This window comes from Pezoporus wallicus, unplaced genomic scaffold (genome assembly GCF_028554395.1).
Source record: "Pezoporus wallicus isolate ANWC-B61680 ecotype Strahan unplaced genomic scaffold, APGP_CSIRO_Pwel_v1 contig_5552, whole genome shotgun sequence".
Lineage (NCBI taxonomy): Eukaryota > Metazoa > Chordata > Aves > Psittaciformes > Psittacidae > Pezoporus > Pezoporus wallicus.
The window spans coordinates 5135926-5155557 of NW_026640754.1; the positions used below are offsets into that span (position 1 = coordinate 5135926).

At 38.1% G+C, this 19632-nt stretch overlaps 1 protein-coding gene across 5 annotated transcripts in view; it reads right to left on the reverse strand.

Annotated features, from left to right (window-relative positions):
* WWC2 (WW and C2 domain containing 2) overlaps positions 1–19632 on the reverse strand; it is a 100164-nt gene that overhangs the window by 49266 nt on the left and 31266 nt on the right. For all 5 annotated transcript variants that reach the window (XM_057420277.1, XM_057420276.1, XM_057420278.1 and 2 more), the window contains exons 2-4: positions 15247–15356; positions 2227–2430; positions 1155–1231 (exon numbers count right to left, since the gene is read on the reverse strand). In XM_057420277.1, the coding sequence (XP_057276260.1) occupies positions 1155–1231; positions 2227–2430; positions 15247–15356 (391 nt within the window). The remainder of the gene's footprint in view (positions 1–1154; positions 1232–2226; positions 2431–15246; positions 15357–19632) is intronic.

Genomic DNA, 19632 nt, shown 5'->3' on the forward strand with positions numbered 1-19632 from the left:
GTTGGAATAAGTTCTCTCACCAACAACTTCCCTTGTCCTTAAAGGATAAGGGACTACAAATTGATATCGGTAAGAATGAACAGGTGTAAAAGCAGTCAGGAGGGCAATATCCAGATGCCAGTTTTACAATGAGTTCCACCCCTGATTTATACTGGATTTTAAAATGTTAATGAGCTATTCCACAATCCATTTTAAACATTAATTGTTTGGATTCCTAATCGTAACTCTTACTCTAGGTGGAGGATGTTACTCTTGCAGGCCCCTATGAGTGCTGCTCTCTGCAGAAACCAGAAGGGGGCAATGGAAGAGCTGAGTAACTGCTGTCGCTTGTGCTCCTGAGTCCATTCCAGCCGTCAACAAAAGACGACGCTGTGAGATGCTGTCTTTTTAGCCTGTATGGTTTGGTCTATTTTTTTTCATTACTAACTAAAGAAAGTCTAGGATATCCAAGGAGCATTACATGACACAGATTAAATAAATTAACTCCCTGTATAGATTTTAAATGTCTTCCAAACCATTTCCTCCTTATTCAAAATAAATTCACTAGAGACTATTCTGTGAATGAAAATTCTTTATATGTAGTCTGTAGTGACCATACTGAACACAGTTGACCAATATTGGGTATTGGTTCATTAGTAATTTCGAAATGCAAACACAAACTTTAATTCTTGTTCTGAACTGTTCCATTTTGACAAAACAGAGCAAAGTTTCACACCATTATTGAAAAGTGGTTTGTAAAGCAACAGAAATTTGTGAGGCAGTTAATGTAGCTAATGGTGTATTTCTCACAGAAGAAAGGCTGTGTAAAAACAGTCATGTAGCTGCAGCTCACGTTGGCCTACTACTTTCCTGTTTTCACCCACAGACTTTTTACTCTTCCTCTCAAAAACAAAAGCATACAAGTGAAAATAGTTATCAGATTTATTTAAACCCACATCTAATTAGAATATCTGCCAGTTTCTCCAAATTGTGTTATCTGAAAGTAACAGACAGCTTTAAAAGTTAATTAAAAGCCTCTGAATGGTATTTAATGAGAATACTAAGAGGTTTCAGTACAAGGGGATGAGATATGTCTGCTAGTTCAAGCTTTGCTTGTTCCATACTCACAAACTTTGCACACAGAATACAAATGAATATGAATTAAGTACTCTCACCCTTAATCTTGTAGTGGAGATTTCAGCCTTCAGAATGTCAGGGTCATACTTTGTGCTTGATGAGGAACTCGAGAACACTTTTTTTAAAAGACAAAAAAGGACAAATATTTAAGTACTTTTGAATCATTAAGTAGTTTCTTTCTTGAGGAATCCACATTGACCTAAAAAGTGCAGTAAAACATGTAATACTTAGAAAACCCCCAAACCAACCAAAACATATCATTTATAAAGTAGTCAGCATTGCAGGATGGCAATAATTAATAAATAATCAAAATTTCCCCCCTTCTTCCCCTACTGCTGTTTGGTATCTCTCTTCTTTTGCTTATCCCAGGATCCTAAAGCAGTACTTTATTCTCCCTGGCTTTCTACCCCTTGCTTTCTGTTCCTATTCTTCTAGCTGATCCATCCTGTGATCACCTCTTCCTGGAAGCTGTAATTTCTAAGGAGATTTCTGGAAAGCAGAAGATTTATTCAAAAGCCTCAGAGGTCTGCCACTCAGTTCTTTCACAGCTGCACGTAACTTTTATCACACTATGAACTTCTAAGAGAGATGTTTGACCATCAGCTTCTGACAGCAATCTACTGCAATGCCAGTCCCTTGACCACCATTATGACATGTATCTCTACTTCACTCCTGATCACAGCACACAGGCTACAAAATTGTTATATGCTGCTCTCACAAGACCCAACAAATTCCCCTCTTGGTCTACTGCAGACACCTCTCACGCAGTAGGGCCATTTCAGTATGCAGCTGGGAAGGCAAGAGGTCCTATTGACTTTGAACCTAGATTTGGCAGAATTTTGTTCTGACAAACTGCATGACAAAACAGATTTCAGAGCCAACTGCTCTAAAGCATGGCTCAAAAGAGTTCAATTGTATCACAGAGAAGAGGGTTCTCTCCAGCAGAATACCTTTATATTAAATAATAATACAAGAAGTAGGGATGCTATCTCTAAAAAAGTCAGAGTACAAGGTGTTCATGGCAAACCTTAAAATTCATCCTAAAGAGAAACAGGATCCCCTGCAAAGCATAGATCAAAGAAGCTACATTGCATTCTCTACTGTACTTACAGCTTGTACGAGAGCTTGATTTTTCTTTGTAGGCACCATTCAACCGTACATACTCATCCAGTGCAAGTGCTAGTCTTTGTTCTTTCACTTGGTACAGTTCTTTTTGAGTGCTGAGAGCATCCTGGGCTATCATAAGATAATCTTTTAACATTCTCTCTTGTTCTTGCCTCCATTGTTTCCTGGGATCTTCTATTTGTGTTGTTTCTTTATAGGAGAAAAAGAAAGGATTTAAAGAGACCTCCGCTGAAATCCATTGACAGCTAGACTGTTTCTTTGTCTGTAATTCACAGCTATAGAAATCTAAACCATAGTTTGCCTTTGGTTACTAAGCAAATGCTCAGTTTTATTCAAGTTTTTCTTTGCCACAATAGTGCGTGTAAGAAGCACTATTTAAGGGATCAACAGGTAAATGGCTTATGTAGATGATTCCCACACCTTCAAGCCTGAATGAATAATATCATAAATCTCAAGAAAAAAAATATTTTCTTTTTTTTTGCACCAGAGTATTTGGAAATAATTGGACCAAAAAAGTCTTTCAATGACATCTTAAAATTGAATGCATTTCTGAACAAAAATGAAAAGTAAGCTGAGCTATTACATTTTTTACACCCCCCTCACCTCCCCACTTCATTAATTTTTAGAGTCATGTGTTACTCATGTTTTATAGTGGTTATCTCTTTCCCTCTACAAAAACATGCTCATCTTTTCCCCTGTAACTGAACTAACAGATCATTAACTCTCCAGATCATCTCACCTAACTCTATTCTTATCCCTGCTAGGCATCTGATCCCAGATACAACTTTCTCTTTTATAGTCAATAAACAGAGAGGGCCACCCTCAGAGGGCACTTTATCAAAGACAGCTGCCCAAGATACACGGGACTGAACTGACTTTGAGATGTCCACTTCTTCCCACCAACTACCCAGGTATAAATGAGGAGGCTGGAACAGGCCCTTAATTCATGAAGGGCTTCAGGTCAATCCTTTTAACTCCAGCAGCCACACAGAAGATGGATTTGCACAGAATGCACAGACAAGAGGATCAGACATATCGTACTAGTATATATTAAGAAAGTATGTGATGAGATCAATCTAAATGCAGGTTTTTAAGATTTATAGGTTTTTTTTTTAAATGTAAACAACGCAAAGAGGAAGAGTTACAACTGAATGCTCAATCTTATCATTAATATTTCCTGACTTAGTTCAGCACTTTTTGAAGTTGTACAATGAATATTCTTCCTTTAAAGCTGTACTAAGTACAAACACATTCTGATAAGGCACGGCCATGAAAAGACTGGAAGCTAAATGCAAACATGCAACATACTGCATTTTTTTGTAAGTTACTACTATAAATCCTCAGAGATAAAAAGCAATGTTTAATACCAAAATATTTAAATGCATAGTATTCAGAATTTTTCTGCAAAAAGAAGGAGGGAAGTTTATTCTCTGCCACTTTAGCTCTCTGAATTGTTTTACTGTGAGGACCTATGGAGGGGGGAAAACAGGAACATGGGCTGAAGACTGGGGAAAAAGAAGCACTGCAGTAGAAACGATCTGATTGCTCTGAACTGTAGCTGAAATGCACTCTTAGGGAGAGGGCACTCTTTCAATTCCATATACAAAAACAGATTTTGTAACGGCAAAAGCTGATAAGAACAGATTCTGGTTAATAACAATCTCCCATACTGACTGACTACCAGTTTTTCAAAGCCTTTTTTTGGTTTTAATATCACAATATCACAAACTAGAAGACATAAATAAAAACAAGCATCCCATAAAAGCAACCCTGTAGAATCCTAAACTGACAATTCCTATTGCACTGCCAATACTTCTAAAAACAAACACACACATACACCCTCCACCGCTTACAAACATGTCAAGCTTTTGTATTTCTATTTGGGAAAGGTATTTCTTAGATGTGCACAATGGATGCATAGAGAGTATATACCACATAAACCCAAGCATGGTGCATAAACGATTAAAGCAGAGAGGCTTTATACACAGTTGGTTTTCCAATAACCCCAACAGGAACGCTCTCTCAAAAAACCTAACCATAGCTATGGACACACATACATATCTTCATGTTTATAGCCACCTGCTCTTTTCCACAAAGGTATCAGTCACACGAAGAAGCAAATCAATACCTTTTCCTTCCCAAAAGGTCAACATATGCCCCTATCTGTGCCCACTTACTGCTGTTGTGCTTTAACACACCTCCACATTCACAGTTATTTACACCGAATTAGAAGTGCTGTCCTTTTTTTTTGTGAAGCAGGATGAAGACCATGAAGCAGAATTCTCATGGGTCAATGATCAAATCGGATAAATGCAGTTATGTTGGGGTTTTAGAAGAATGTAATGATGCGATTGTGCTTTAAGAGTGCAACCAGCAGCCACCAAATAATCTTACAAGATTGGAAGGTCTCATCTTCGAGCACGTTGTAAGTAATTGCCTTGTAGGTTTTAAGTGAAGATTGCTCAACATGCAGCCCAAAGACCAAATGTAGCCTGCAGAGTTCTAAAACATGGCCTACAGATGCCCTGTCCTTGTGACTGCAAGAGAAGGACAAAGCTGATCAAGAGCAGATTATTCTGTACTGCTGACAAATACATTTATTTTCTTTTTGCCTCTCCAAGCTGCATGTGCAAAACAATAGTATGATTATATGAGCTAACATCTTCTATATTGATAGTCATGAACAAGTTAAAGGTGACCCTGCATTTTAAAACTGCATATTGTAACTTCAGCATACTGAGGTTTGGATATGTGCCTGTGTAGGTAACATTAACTGGTCAGATTATTCTCAGCCAATTCTGTCTGCAAGTATTTCATTCCAGTTGGGGAAAACACATAATCCTGGAAAAAGCAAAGCAGTAATGGAATGACTATCCCAGAATTGTTACTCAACTTTTACCAAGCAGAAAAGGTTCTAGAGTATTTTTTACTTTACGTTTTCTTAAATATTATGAAGTGGAAAATCCCCAAAAAGCATATGACTTGTTTGGCAAGTTGTTCATATGTATATATATATATATATATATATATGTATATAAAAATGTGCCTGTATAGCAGCACCATATGCATGTTCATCTATACTTTTCAGTTATCTCAATTTTAATCAGTAGGTTTACTCCACAGAGGAAAAAAACCCAAAGACAGACTGGATAATATTTCTGGTACTGTAGCACTGTACTTTGAAAAGCATGTTCATTTGAGCACACGTACCTTCCCAGAGCCAATACATTTTTTAAAAAGCAGAGTTCTTTCAAAACCAAATATTTATTCTTCCCAAAGCCTCACAGAGATAAGGATTTTTTTTTCCTTGGACGAGAATGTTTCAAGCACCTGCTATTAAGGTCAAACCTCTGTACAGAAAAATATTACTGCAACAGTTACATGCATGTCATTGAGGGAACAGCTTGCTGAACATTTCAAAATGAGATGTGAAACCCTTATTTCTTAAATAAAAGAGTGAAATTTAAACCACAAAGAACATCCAAACATTTTCCTACCCTTATTATTCAACAGCTAATGTAAAATAAACTTGGGAGATCTCATTCCTTTTTTCAGACATGTTTCCAATGGTGACTGCAACAGGATGCCTTACAACCTCATCTGCAGCACAAATGAATGGTGCAAAAATCAGATTGCTAGCTGGTCAGGTGAGGAGTAAGCACTGGTTATGAACACTAGACAGAGCTGCAGAGTCATATCTGTTCTAAAAAATACTAACTGGACTTCAGTCATCAGCAGTGGAGAATGAATAACCATCCCCCTGAGCACAACCTCTCCAACACTTTCTGCATCACCAGGCAGTTAAGTTCAAGAGTTCAGCTGGTTCTTGTAGAGAAAATGATGTACTAGCCATTATTTTCCATGACATAAACCAGGATAACCAGGATATTAACTGATGACATCTCCTTAAAATGAACTTTTAAACAGCAGGAGTTGTATACGAGGAGTTTAAATAGCAGGCTTTATCAAGAGCAGCGCTTCTATTCAAAAAAACCTTTCTATATCAACTTCTCTGTCCAATCACAATGCAAAATAATGTTCCAGAGTAACAGAATGAGAAGGGTGGTGGGGTACCTAATATTCAGGTTACGCATTCCTAATTTGACTATTTTTTAGCATCATTTGGCAAAGCCACTTGCAAATCAAAATTACGCAGTTCTATTAAGAAATCTTGATTTAAAACCAATTAGTTTAACTTTAAACAAATTACTGCGAGTGCGTAGTTAATAAATTTATTAAAAAATATAAACGAGCCATTTATTTCCTCCTATTTTAAAAGATCTGAGTGACTATCCACACTGGGGGGAAATGCTGTGAGACAGACAACACTTGTAGTCTCGCCCAGGGGAACCGCACAAGCAGCAGGATGGCACGCTCCACCCAAGGACGTTCCTGTGCACTGAAATGTTCACAGCCATGTAATGTGGAAGAGGAAGCTATGCTGGTTTTAATCATACTGTTATTCATGAAATGCGCTCTTCCTGGCTCACCACCAGCCAGGTCTGATGCACTTCAACGCAGCAAAAATGTTGGTCCAATGATTCAAAACTGAAATGCCAGGACTAAGTTTATGCTTTGACAGTTTTGTTTATTCCTTTGGCTAGAACTTGCTTCTAGGGCAGCAATGTTATGTATGCTCTGTGTAATTACACATAAGATATATAAGTAGCATATAGGCAATAGTCAGGCATGCCGTTTTTTTAAAATGAGTTATTTTCAGATGTTATGTTCCTGCCTGCTATCAAGAAACTCTGCCAAATTTTTACAGTCTACTTGAACAGAAGGAAGCTATTACCTTATCAGCAGTAGATCGTATTTCCCTAAAATACATGAAATTAAAATCCCACAGGGAAGGGAACGGCTCCCTGATGCCCTACTGCTACACATGAGAGAATTGGACATTTTACTACAGGATTAACAATACATGGAAGCAATAGCTTTCCAACATCTCCTCTTGCCAAACAAAATAACAGCACTGACTGGCTCTAGAACAACTGACATATAAGCTGTCTTCAGTCACACAAGTTGCATTTAGGCAACACAGAGAACAGTACTCTCAAGGGGCCCCACTACAAAAAAAAAAACCAAACAAAACAAAACTGGAGATGTTACATTGCTACTTGAAAAGGACACATACACAGCAAGAGGAGACAAAATCAGGACATTGTACTTTTCATCCTGAAGAGAGAATTCTCGTCTCTTTAAACACATGACCATTTTATTTCCGTTTGTAAATGTGGCAGAATCACCATTTGGGAATAGAGGCTATTCCCAGGGAAATTAGTTGATCTGGCTAGAAACAAGGATCAGAGGCCAAGACCTATAGGGAGAAGAGCAGGGGGAGTTGTGTGCCACAGCTGGAGCTGTGTAATAGCTGCAATAGCCCTCCTTTCTGAGCAGTGATAATTTCCACCATGTCACCTCAACCCACACACCCTAATGTTACATTCATGTACTCTCTTCTGCAGTAGGTTGCAGGAGCAACCTACTGGAAAGCAGCCTACTGCATGCTGAGGGCAAGGCCCTGGAAAAGGGCTGCAGATAAGCAAAACTGGGGCCAGCAGCACTGAAATGATAACCAAGATTTCAATGGTATCTCACACAAAAATGTCTCAAGACGGCACAAACAAAATCAACTACAACCCTTTGACATATAACGTCAGAAGAGAAACAATGGTGTCTAAGATCAACCATCACAGGATAACATGAGTTAGCTTAGTGGTAGGTGGTGAAAGGAATTTTATCAACAATGTTACGTAACCACTACGGATATATTTATTCTACAAGTATATCCCACGTTTCTTGATAAACAACCTGGCTTTCAAATCTCCAGTGTTTTTCCTGCAATCAGACAAAAATACACTTACGGGGAGAAAAAGCACAAATATTACCTTATTGTACTTCAACTGGCAAAACAAATATTGCAGGCAACCGAGATGCAAGTCTTAATGAACAGCAAAGGAGCAAATGCACTAGCACTACCTTCAGGGAGAACACCCAAGTGTTACTAGACTCACTTAAGGAATGCACTTTATTGTTTACATACCAGAGGCTTTCTGAATGCCTTTTTTTTCCTTATCCTCTTCCCCCCACCCCCCCCTTAAAAATTTTAACTCAAACAACCAATCTGTACCCCAAATTTTAAGGAAGAATTCACAAATAGTACATAATTTGTTCAATAGGTATATAAAAATAAATAATAGCACATTCCAAAGACAGCAGTTTCAGTAAGACCATGCAGCCCAACAAGATGACATATACAGTGTCTTAAGAATGTTCTAACACATTGCTGGATACCCAAAGAAAAATCACATTCTACCCCATATAAGATGGAATATGAATTCTGAAGAGAAACATGGAGGAAAATTAGCTTATTCAGAGTATGCTTGGAACTGAGCTCTCTGTAGTTTGCTTCTTGACACAGAACGTGCACACAAAAAATGCCTCCTCTCTTCCAGACACCTTCTTCACTTTTCCGTAAAATAATTCTGTGCTTGGATTTGAGTAATGACAGAAAATGAGAATGTTTTCCAGCTATACTATGCAAGCATGAGCAGATTTCCAAGAAATACTTATTCAGAGATTTTTACAAATTAAAATTGAACATGTTATGGCATATTAGGTTCCTCTAGATATCGGGTAGCATATGCTTATATATCTCACAGTTAAATGCAGTAGAAACTCTGAGCATTTTGCTCTGTGTTATCCAGTAAGTAGGTAAAGTTCCACTGCTACAGCTATCAGAACTAAGACATGAGAAAAAAATGTAAGTATGATCTTTACATATAAGTCAGCAGCTAAAAACCACCTTTAATCCAGCGCCTTCGTTGCTCTAGCCCTCCTTCTGCAGCCAGCATGCACTCTGTTATTCTAATCCTTTCCAATGGCCAGAGTACAGAGGAGATACACCTATAAATAAGATTCAAGTTAAAATATACCGCACTTAGGTTTTCACCATGTGTGTTTGCTGACCATAAAGAGTGTCACAATCATCTCCAAAATGCTTGCATGTCACCACTTGCTCAGAAGATGGCAATGGGTTGTGGAAACAAACAGTGCACATTTGTGATCAAGATACACCGTTTGACTCCTTCAAGCTAATGGTAATTGCAGACTCATGTTAGGATTTTCAGACCTTTTCCTTGCCTGAACATACAGCCTGGCACACTTTCAGAGATGCAGATGTACTAGAGTCCCAGGCTGGAGCAGATTAGAGTCGATCTAGCCACAAAACTGCCTGTGTTAGATAAACCAGTTGCACAGGTGTAAACTGTCATGAAAGCCTTTAAGATTACAAGAAGAAAAAGATTATCTGTAGCTAAAATAGTGTTATAAGTGTCAAACAATGTAAGCACGTAGCTAGGCTTTGAAATTTTAAGAAGGAAATAAACCAAGTGGGGAAATAGGGACCTCAACAGAATTCTATTCTCGAGTAAAATAGACACAAACCCCTTTGCCTCATGCTTCCTGATGTTTTATCATCATGGACTCAATTTTCCTTTTCTCCAAGGATGAAAGTGGTAGAAAGCTGTCTCTGGAAAAGCATATTCATGCTTCCAAAGTGGACAATTAAAACCAAGTAGGGAGGAGCTGCAGAAGCAGAGAAGGAAAATGTCCAACTCTGTTTTGAAGAAAAGTGCTGGAGGTAGAGGGCAGGCAGAAAAATAATTGTATTGAATATAAAGTACAGAGCAGCAAAAAGAAAGTGATGTGAGATGGCTTGAAATACTGCTGGGCTTGGAGTGGCTATTCCTTCCCAGCCTTAGCTTTTAAATAAAATCTCTTTTAAAATCTTTAAATCATTCAGTTCCTTTCTGTAACCTTTACCACTAAGCTTCGCTAATGGCAGAGTACATGTTTTATAGGGTAATAGTGCAATGCAGTGAAAAAACAACCACTTGCCTGGTTATTCCTGAGCCTGAAAATAAGAACTGGAAGTAAAGGAGAAAGGTTTAGGGATTCATTCGACACTGAAGGCAAGACAAGAACTTGTCCCAGTCCCAGACTCCCTCAGAATATCCTGTCAAAGCAGAATTAGAAGTTTTCCTTTCTTGTTCCCATTACCCCCACAGCTGTTCATCTACACACATGCAATGATTCAGATCAGAAAACCTGAGCAGCTGGGGGAAGGAAGAGGAGGCTGAGAACAACGACTCACACATCTCCGGAAACAGAGTGCTTCCCTGTTGTCCGTGTTTACTGCATGTCCTCATGCTGACACAATGTGGGGACAGGAACCAGCGCGTGACTGCTGCTTCACCTGCCACCAGCACCCAAGAAGTGCACCTGGAAATCACAGCCTCAGAGTCAAAACTGCTTCCTGGCAAACCTGCACAGGGCATGGAACAGATCAAAGTTCAAGGGTGCCATTTCAAAATGCCTTCAACTAGTGCTACCATGAAAAGCAGCTGTCCCCTGCCTCTCCCACCTGACTGTTCATTCATATCCCCAGGTCACCTTCCCTTGCTTGCTTGCATGAATAGGAGTGTGGAAAGCAGAACAAATAGCAACAGTTCCCCCCCCCAACAGCTTGGTTTCAACTCAAATCAGCTCCCCGATCTGATTCACTGTCTGGCCATGCAAATGTTCACGCCAGTATAAGCAAAAACATTGCAGGGACAGAACAAAAGGCCAGAGGTAGCAATAGAGCAAGACCAATTCTTTCAGAGATTATATCAGTTTAAAAGTGTTTGCAAATGCGAGCTCTAGGAACATAAATGTTTGCATCGCAGCCACTTAACGCCTGATGTTGAAAACCCTGCAGAAGAATGGAAAAATTTGAAAGTGATGACTTTGCCTGTAGCTATATGAAATGAAGTGGAATAATAGTTTGTGTTATTTTTGGTATTGCCTTGCCATGTTATTTAGCAAAACTAGTAAGTGTTAGCAAATTAGCTGAAGTAGATGAACACAGGAGTACATATATGCAGCAACTATTGTAAGAGTGAACAGCACAAACTATGTAATCTTTGGGCTCCCCCAAGCCACAGTAAGAAGGATCCTGCACAAAAGCATCTCCTCAGTCCCTGACCACCAAATAATAACCCTTCAGTCACCTCTCTAACTAAGGGTGCTCCTGAACCACAGGATAAGCACTTAGGTTCTTACAGTATTAGCTACACATCATATGCATGTTCCGTCTTGCCAGATGGCTTGTAATCTGGTCTCCCTTGAAGCTGAAAGCATCACATTAAAACTCCTAATTGGGGTAATATATTCATGAAGTAATGACCTCAGCCAGTGTTTCTCAAAGTGGGTTACATCATCCAAGAGGATCACGAAAAAGCTCTAAGGCAATCAGGAAAAGCTAAAAAAACCCCAAGCTGTATTTGAAAAAAACTCCACTCATTAAAATATATAAAATTATAGAAAAAGTGTGATTATAATAAAACAAAATTACACTTAAACATATTGCCACCAAAAGAAAATTCGTCATGCCTGATGGAGTGTTTTACAACTGCAGACTCCCACAGCCAACTCTTACCCCTCTGTGGAGAAATTAAGTTTCCACTGGCAGTTAAGGAAGGCATGCTTTTCTTAGGTTTGTGTGGGAAAAGGGAAGGTAAGAGACTAAGATAATTACACACATGGGGAATTTATTCATTCATTTATTTTTAAAGAAAGATATTTTAAGTATTTTTTTAAGAACTGACATCATAGAAATTTGCTAGCATTTTTAGAACATTGCAAGGTCCAGCCTAGCACTGTTTTGTGAAATATCCACCTTTCAAGAGAAGCAGAATGAACCCCACACTGACCACTAATAGGAATTTGTGAGGATGGTGAGGCACTGAAACAGGTTGCCCAAAGAAGTGGTAAATGCTCCATCCCTGGCAGCGTTCAAGGCCAGGCTGGATAGAGCCTTGGGCGATATGGTCTAGTGTGAAGCATCCCTGCCCATGGCAGGGGGGTCGGTACTATGTAATATTAATGCCCTTTCCAACCAACTATTCTATGATCCTATGAAATTCAATCCTTAACATTTCAACATTGGGTTTTTAACAGAAAAGAAGGAACAGTGATGAGTAAGACCTTCTGAATGTATGGTCTACTGCACTACAGTCTAGCCTGTTGCTCATAGCTTATTGGGTTGGTTTGAGAAACTAAACACGATTGGCCAGTTTTACTACAATGGCTCCAAAGTTCTGTGGACAACCGGAAACTTCAGAGTTTTATCAAATCTAGCTTTGTAAAGAGGCATACAGTAAAAACAATACTAAGAAGAGAAATTAAAAAGAGGAAAGATGATACAGAAGCTTTTCAGAATAATTAATTATGGGATTTGAGAGAAAAGCATCAGTGAGGCCTCCCTCAAATATTTTGCCAAAATAAATCCTGCCAGAAGGCAGTGAACACGAAATGTCTTTTGTCAGCTCTCCCTACCTAGCACGTGAGAGCAGAATTTTCCCCAAGGAGCTACCCATCAAGCTGCCATTTATGGGTCCTGAAATTCTGCTTTATTCAACCTGTTTTTCAGCCATCTACTTGGTCCTCCTCCTATCAGCAGGTACAGTTTTTCTATTTCACTGGGCTTTTTTGTCCAGTAAAAGAATTAACAACATTAAAATTAATGTAGGCAGGTGAAAGAGTAAAGGAGTCTTCCTTGTTCTAACACAGCCACTGTCCTGACAGAGTATTTTAACAGTTCAAATCCAAAAAGCGAAAAAGCATGTTCAACACATCTGAATTATTACACAGGCAGGCACAAAACCTGCTTCTTCCCCCTTAATTTTTGGTGACCTCCATACTAGAAATTTCAATAGCATCAAAACCACACATGTACCCCAGTCAAATGATGTAGAATTTATAATCTCCACATTTGGCATGTCAGACAAATGACCTACTTGTAAGATTCTGAGGCAGTTTACCTCTCTGCAACTCAAGAGTACTCTCAGCAAAACACTGTGCAAAATACAGTGTACAAAATTAAAATAAACCACTTTACAAAATAAGAAGTTTCACTGAAATTGCTACAAAGCAACACACATTAATACCACAGGAATCAATATACTACTGAACAATGGACAGAAACCACTTCAAGTATACCAAAGTATACCATTTTGTCATCCATCATATGCATTAACATAATATAAAGAAACCTAGCTAAGTGTACGGATTTACCCCAGGCACAGAATGATACATGTGTACAGATGGATATACACAACTCTCCTCTATTATTAGTGTTTGCAGTATATCAACAATTAACGAGAATTTCAAGACAATGGTGTCCAAGCCTCAACATCTTACATGTGTGCAAAGTAAAACCTCAACCCATGAGCAGTTTTATAATATTCAGGAATTTGCCTTCAAAGCACTTGATCTCTTTGTTGGGGGGAGAAGGGGAAGGCAACAAAACTACAATACTGATAATTTTAGAACAGATTGAAAGTTTTGAGCATGCATGAAATGCAAGAGCACAGTTATCCGAGCAGTGATCTGAAAGCACTTTCAAAACACATAGAAATGCTGATTGCCTCTCAAAATTTTAGTATTAAGCTTTATAGTTTTGGCCAAAGCAGAAATTAAAGGCAAGTTTCCTTTACTTACTTCACCATTTGAATTTCATCAAGTATGTCCCTATTTTTTAAAGTTCAGGAACATTTAACACCACACACAAGATCAGAGGACTCTCATTGCTATTCCAATAAAGCAGGGCTACAAAAGCCCAAATGAGGTTATTGAGTGAGATTCAGTTCAAGAGTAAGTGTCTACCTGCAGGTGTTCAATAAGCACAGTAGGTATCTAATGTCCCATTTTCATTATCAGAGTTCCAGCCCAACCAAACCAAAAGAGTTTAAATAAGCTCATCTTCAAAGCAGTCACCCAACCAGTCAACTACATTACACTGACTGTATTGACTGACTGCTGTTGACTACAAAAGCAGCTGAGACATCTCAGGGTTGATTCACTTGCTCATACATTTGAGATGTCATGAGGTAACAAGCCTCGTCTACAGCTTTTGTTCCAGAAGGCCACTGGTCTCTTACTGTCCATGACATATGTAGTGACCTTGTGCAGCTGTCTCAGCAAACCTAAAGCATCTGAAATAGCCATAGACACCTTACTGCTTTTTAAGTAAATACATAGCACTGTTGGTGCAAATGCCTGCGCCTATGTTCAGGTACTGATCTTAAATAGAATCTCTTCTATTGTGATATTAAGGGCAATTTCTGTGAAAATAAAAAAAGGTATCAATTAATATGGAGTAATAAATGCATAAAAAGAAGACAGAAATGCTTTCAGGAATATATTCCTTTCAGTAAGTCTAACAAGCATTATATTTCAAATTTTGCTACAGTTTTGTATGATTTAGACATATTCCCATTCAATTAAAATATATATGTAGGAACAGATGTAGTCATTTTGTACTAGCAGATTCTCTTATTAGCCTTTTAAAGCCAATAACATTATACGAAAGGGCAAATCTTCCCCAACATTTTGAATCCCCATTCCCTTTCCAAATGCTACATTAAAAATACAGCATTATTTATAGCCTGAAATGTATTCTACAACATTCTTAGAACTACAATACATTTGCCAGAACTCATATACAAGTTACAAATACCCCATACTATCTTATCTACAATAGTTCCTTTCAGTAGTTAGACTGAAGCCAGATTCTGTTACTCATATCAGACTATCTCTGCCAGTGTGCATTGCTGAATATTTAATAGCCACCAAACATCCTACATGTTATAGATACCAACAGATGTTAACTATTTTTATTTATTACACATTACATGGACTTCTTCCACAGGAAAAAAAAAAAAGATGAACAGTCCCATAAATAATTTTGAGCCAGCTATAATACAACTGCAACCATTCCCAACAAACCCATGCACACAAATGGGATGTCTACTGAAAACCAGAAATTGATACTTTAACTACACTTCTCTCACAAGAAATCTTTCCCTATTCCCAGTCATACTGCATAAGCTCTTCAAGAAAGTCTAATCAAGATGTGCCTTCTCATATAATTAATATGGCAAAACGAAAAATACTTACGGTTGATGTGATCAATATAGTATACACCAATCTGAGGATCATATGCAGCTTCCCAACCCCATGGCAGTTCATCCCCAACACAGTCTGCAAATGACAAGGGCTTTGTCAACCTAAAAATAAAGAAACAAGTTAATGGTATAGTTTTTCTCTCTTTCATACATAAGTTTATTTTTCATATTAAGTTGCATTATGACAGGATCATAGAATAGTTAGGGTTGGAAAGGACCTTAAGATCATCTAGTTCCAAATCCCCTGCCATGGGCAGGGACACCTCACCCTGTACCATGTTGCTCAAGGCTCTGTCCAACCTGGCCTTGAACACTGCCAGGGATGGTAGAAACTAGCAAGGAGAAGGGAGAGCAAGTTCGTTTCTCCCTCTTGAAGTTTAGGCTCTTGGTTGTTTTTCCCTGTTCCATCCTTCTGAAGTCATTAACTCTGAGAACATAATGCAAGTTATTGCAAACATTTCTCAGTACCGGCACTCAAGTGAGAAATTCACAGCAACATCTTTCACATTAAACAATAACCAGTAGCTCGTAAAACAAAGAAATAAAATCTACAGTCCTATTTGTCCCCAGAAGAACTGGACCCTACAACCTTAAGCCTATGCTAAAAGCACAAGATATCAAGGTCATCTTCTCTAATGACCACAGACAGAAAACTCAGAAAAGAGAATATAACCATCTAAGATGTAGTTAGCAGCACTTAATCGACATAGTTGAATAAAATAAACAGTAGTGTGCACAGAGTAGACATTTTATAAGTAACATTTAATGTGCCTTGGATATTCACATGGTGCTTTTTTAGGAAGAGCGACGAAGTTTTCCATTTTCATAATGAAACAGCTAATCTATTACAAGAAATAGATTTATAACAATAATACATAGGTTTTTTTTCCAACTAAGGCTCAGCAAAGCTTTACATCATCATCTTTTTGGTTTTAGGGGGTTTTGTTTTTTGTTTGTTTGTTTGTTTTATTTTAAGAAAAATGAGTATTGAGTTTCCTTAGATAAATGCCATGCCTGATACAATATATTTAATAGGTAGAACAAGCGATTTAAGGTTCTTGTTGTCACCATAGTGACTGTAAGATTAGTACACATCCAAAGTTTATCCAGAGTTAAAAAAAAATAAATCCTCAGGGTAAGATTATTAGAAGTTTGTGGGATACACGAGCACCACCTCCTTTCCTCACTGCTGCTTAACTTCTATCACCTAAGACTGTTTTGTCATCCCATCATTAAAATTCTATTCAAATAAAACACTAACAGTCTAATACACGTGATTCTTCTGCGTTTCAGTATTTTTTTTTTCAGTTTCTGACCGAAACCGGTTCATTGACATTTTTGTGAGGATTGAAAGAGAAAAGAATAGTACATTTTACTTTCTACAAAATGGGCTGTCTTTTTTTATTTTCTTAATGTAGAAAACGCCAGATAGAAAGCACTTTACAAAACTGGTTAAATTCTTTATGCAGCTGAGAAAATAGAAATTTGAGCACAGGTTTGATTTAGATCATTGTCCCACGAATATATTATTATTATTGATGGATCTGACCTACCAGTTCTTTAAGCAGGGCAATATTTTATCCTCCAGATTAAGGTTGCAGAAATTACAAAGAACCAAGCTCTTAGGATCAAAAATCTTTTGAATTGTGGGGTTGTTTTGGGGTGGGGTTTTTTTTTTGTTTGTTTTTTTTTTTAAATTGTAAGCATAAATCCACTTCTTCATATTCCCCCAAAGTTTACAACATAGACCCAGTAAGGTTACTAATGCTTAATTTGAAGTCCAGAACATGTTCACATGTATACAGCCAATTTGCTTATTTATTCCCACTTCTAACTGCTATACAAAATCACTTAACACCCCAAAAAGTATTAAAAAATTCAGGTGAGATTACCAATGTGGAATTACATGTGGATCACTAGGATATAAAATATGGATTATAAGCAGCACAAACAAGGTGTGAGAAAAGCTGTTTACTGAGAGAGATTCCCCATGAGAATGGCCAACCACAGACACTTTTCTCAGTAGAGTGAGAAGATGCAACTTCTGTACTACTTGTTCTTCTCAGCATTAATTCACTATATGCTGTCTCATAGACTAAGAGCTCCTTTTCTAAAGGAAATCTTGATGCAGAAAAGAACATCTTACTGAAGCCGTGTGGGTAAATTCCCCAGTGATCTCCAGGGAGAGGCAAGGTCTGTAGTAAGCCAAACCTACCCGTTATATCCTCTCCTACTGCTGGTGTACATGTTTAAATCCAGACACAGCGCTGCTTCAAGTGAGGCTGGTCTAAGAAGGAGCTCTCCAAAAACTCCAGCTCAGACCTGCTACTCTGTTCCTCACCCTCCTCCTCCTGCTCTCAGGACAGTCGAAACTGCGCTGCCGTGGCCAAGATAGCAGCTACGCAGCTCAGCAGGCTGACAAGCTGCCTAGCCCTGCCATATAAAATACACCTGCCTAAATGCTACCTGCTTATAATTACCAGCATCACTTCAAAAATTACTGATTTGTTTGCGAACAGTACTAGCTAGATAGAAAAATATGGCTCTCAGAAAAACAGCAGAAGCCTTTTAAAGCCAGGATAAAGCACGCAATTGCAACTTGAGCCAGGCTGTCCACAGCACACCCAGACTGAACACAAGGTACCCAGATCAGTGTTCCCAGGACACTATAGCTCAAAGAAAGCATCAATCACGTAAAAGCAACAGCCCTTTGGCGAGTTTGGTTAGTCATGTGAACCTGTGCCACCAAGGGTGCATCTTGCTGTGAAATAAGTCCTGCCTCAAATCAAATTACAAATGCTGATTTTCGTGAAATGTCTTAAACTGAATAAAAGTTCAATGTCATCCTTAGCCGTAACATTTTAATATTAACTCAAAATGCAAGTCTTGTAATTCAAGCAGAAAAAATATTTGAAATACCATATAGCAGAGTCAGGATCATAACAAACTTGTATAAACATGGACAGATGGCCTCTAATAAACTCATTTAGAATTCTACATAAGCATTTGATACTTTCAAAGATACACACCACAGTTAGCAACAATCACAAGATGTGATTTTCAAATCAGCCCTACAGGAAGGATATAAACTCAGTACTACTCTGGCTTTTCATCTGCACTCCACACCAATTTTATTTTTAATCAAATACTGACTTCTTACTGTTACAGCACATTCTGTAGGTTAGACAGGAGGCCACTCTGGCCATGTGGATATTCTGCCCAGGTGTTATCGCCTGTCAGAAATCAGACACCGTGAGAATGAATAGCAGCCGCTCTCTCATCCCAGACACTCCATAAATTAAATTGACACTAAAAAACTGTGGAAAAGTAATTCAGTGACCCACTCTGGACCTTAAACAAAAGGAAGGAGATAGAGGCCCTGAAATACAGGCAGTACTTGATAAATTATTCTATGAATTCTGCTATGTTAGATCATGCTTGAACACTGCAGACTTAAGATATGAACTATGTCAGGGGATCTGCTCCCAGGTAGATTTATAAAACATGATAAGGTTTTTACATAAAAAGATCACCACTACTTAAGAGTGGTACATCCCTATGACTCTATTTTTTGTTCCAGATTCTTTAAATAGCACAGGATTTTTGAGCCCAACAGAGACTTTTACAACTGAGAAGCAATCAGCATAAGGTAATATCCAATTGCTTATGGCCCTCAGATCTGTCTCAACATAAACAGTATTTACTTTCAAAATAGGTATGGCAAAAGGGTAAGATTAAGATAACATGAACTAAAACACAAGAGAAAATTTGCAAGACAAAAGTTGAAAACAGTTACATTGGAAAGAAAATAGTATCTGGGAGCAAGGACTGAAGGAACTTTGTGTGAAGATCATTATCTGTGACATAATAACCTATGATAGACAGACTGCCATTACATTCATTAACCATGGCCCAAGAAAAATTATGTTTATCGCACCATAACAGGATTAAGCACTGTCTCAGGGCACTGATATTCTGAGAAGGTTTGTAATACTTCTTCAGTTTGTAGTTATCAATTTACATGTTCTTAAAAGAATACTGATACTCTAAAAAGGATGACTTTAAGTCCACGCTTAGTATACTATGAAGTTCAATTAGTTAACAAGAGATGATGGTAAGGGGGGTTAATGTTTTTTATTAAGGTCAATTATTCTCAAATATTCTCAAGCTCTTTTTTTACCTTATAGAACTCTTTCTAACTCAAGACTAATTTATTAACCTTGAGCTCACATATAACATTCTTATCTCCTCAACCCTATATGGCTGCAACACTCCAATTTCAGTATACAGATTGAAGTGTACGTGTACTCTCTGGACCAAGAGAACAAGAACCAGGTGTGTGCAACAAGAACTGGCTACCCGCAAGAAAACCAGGAAG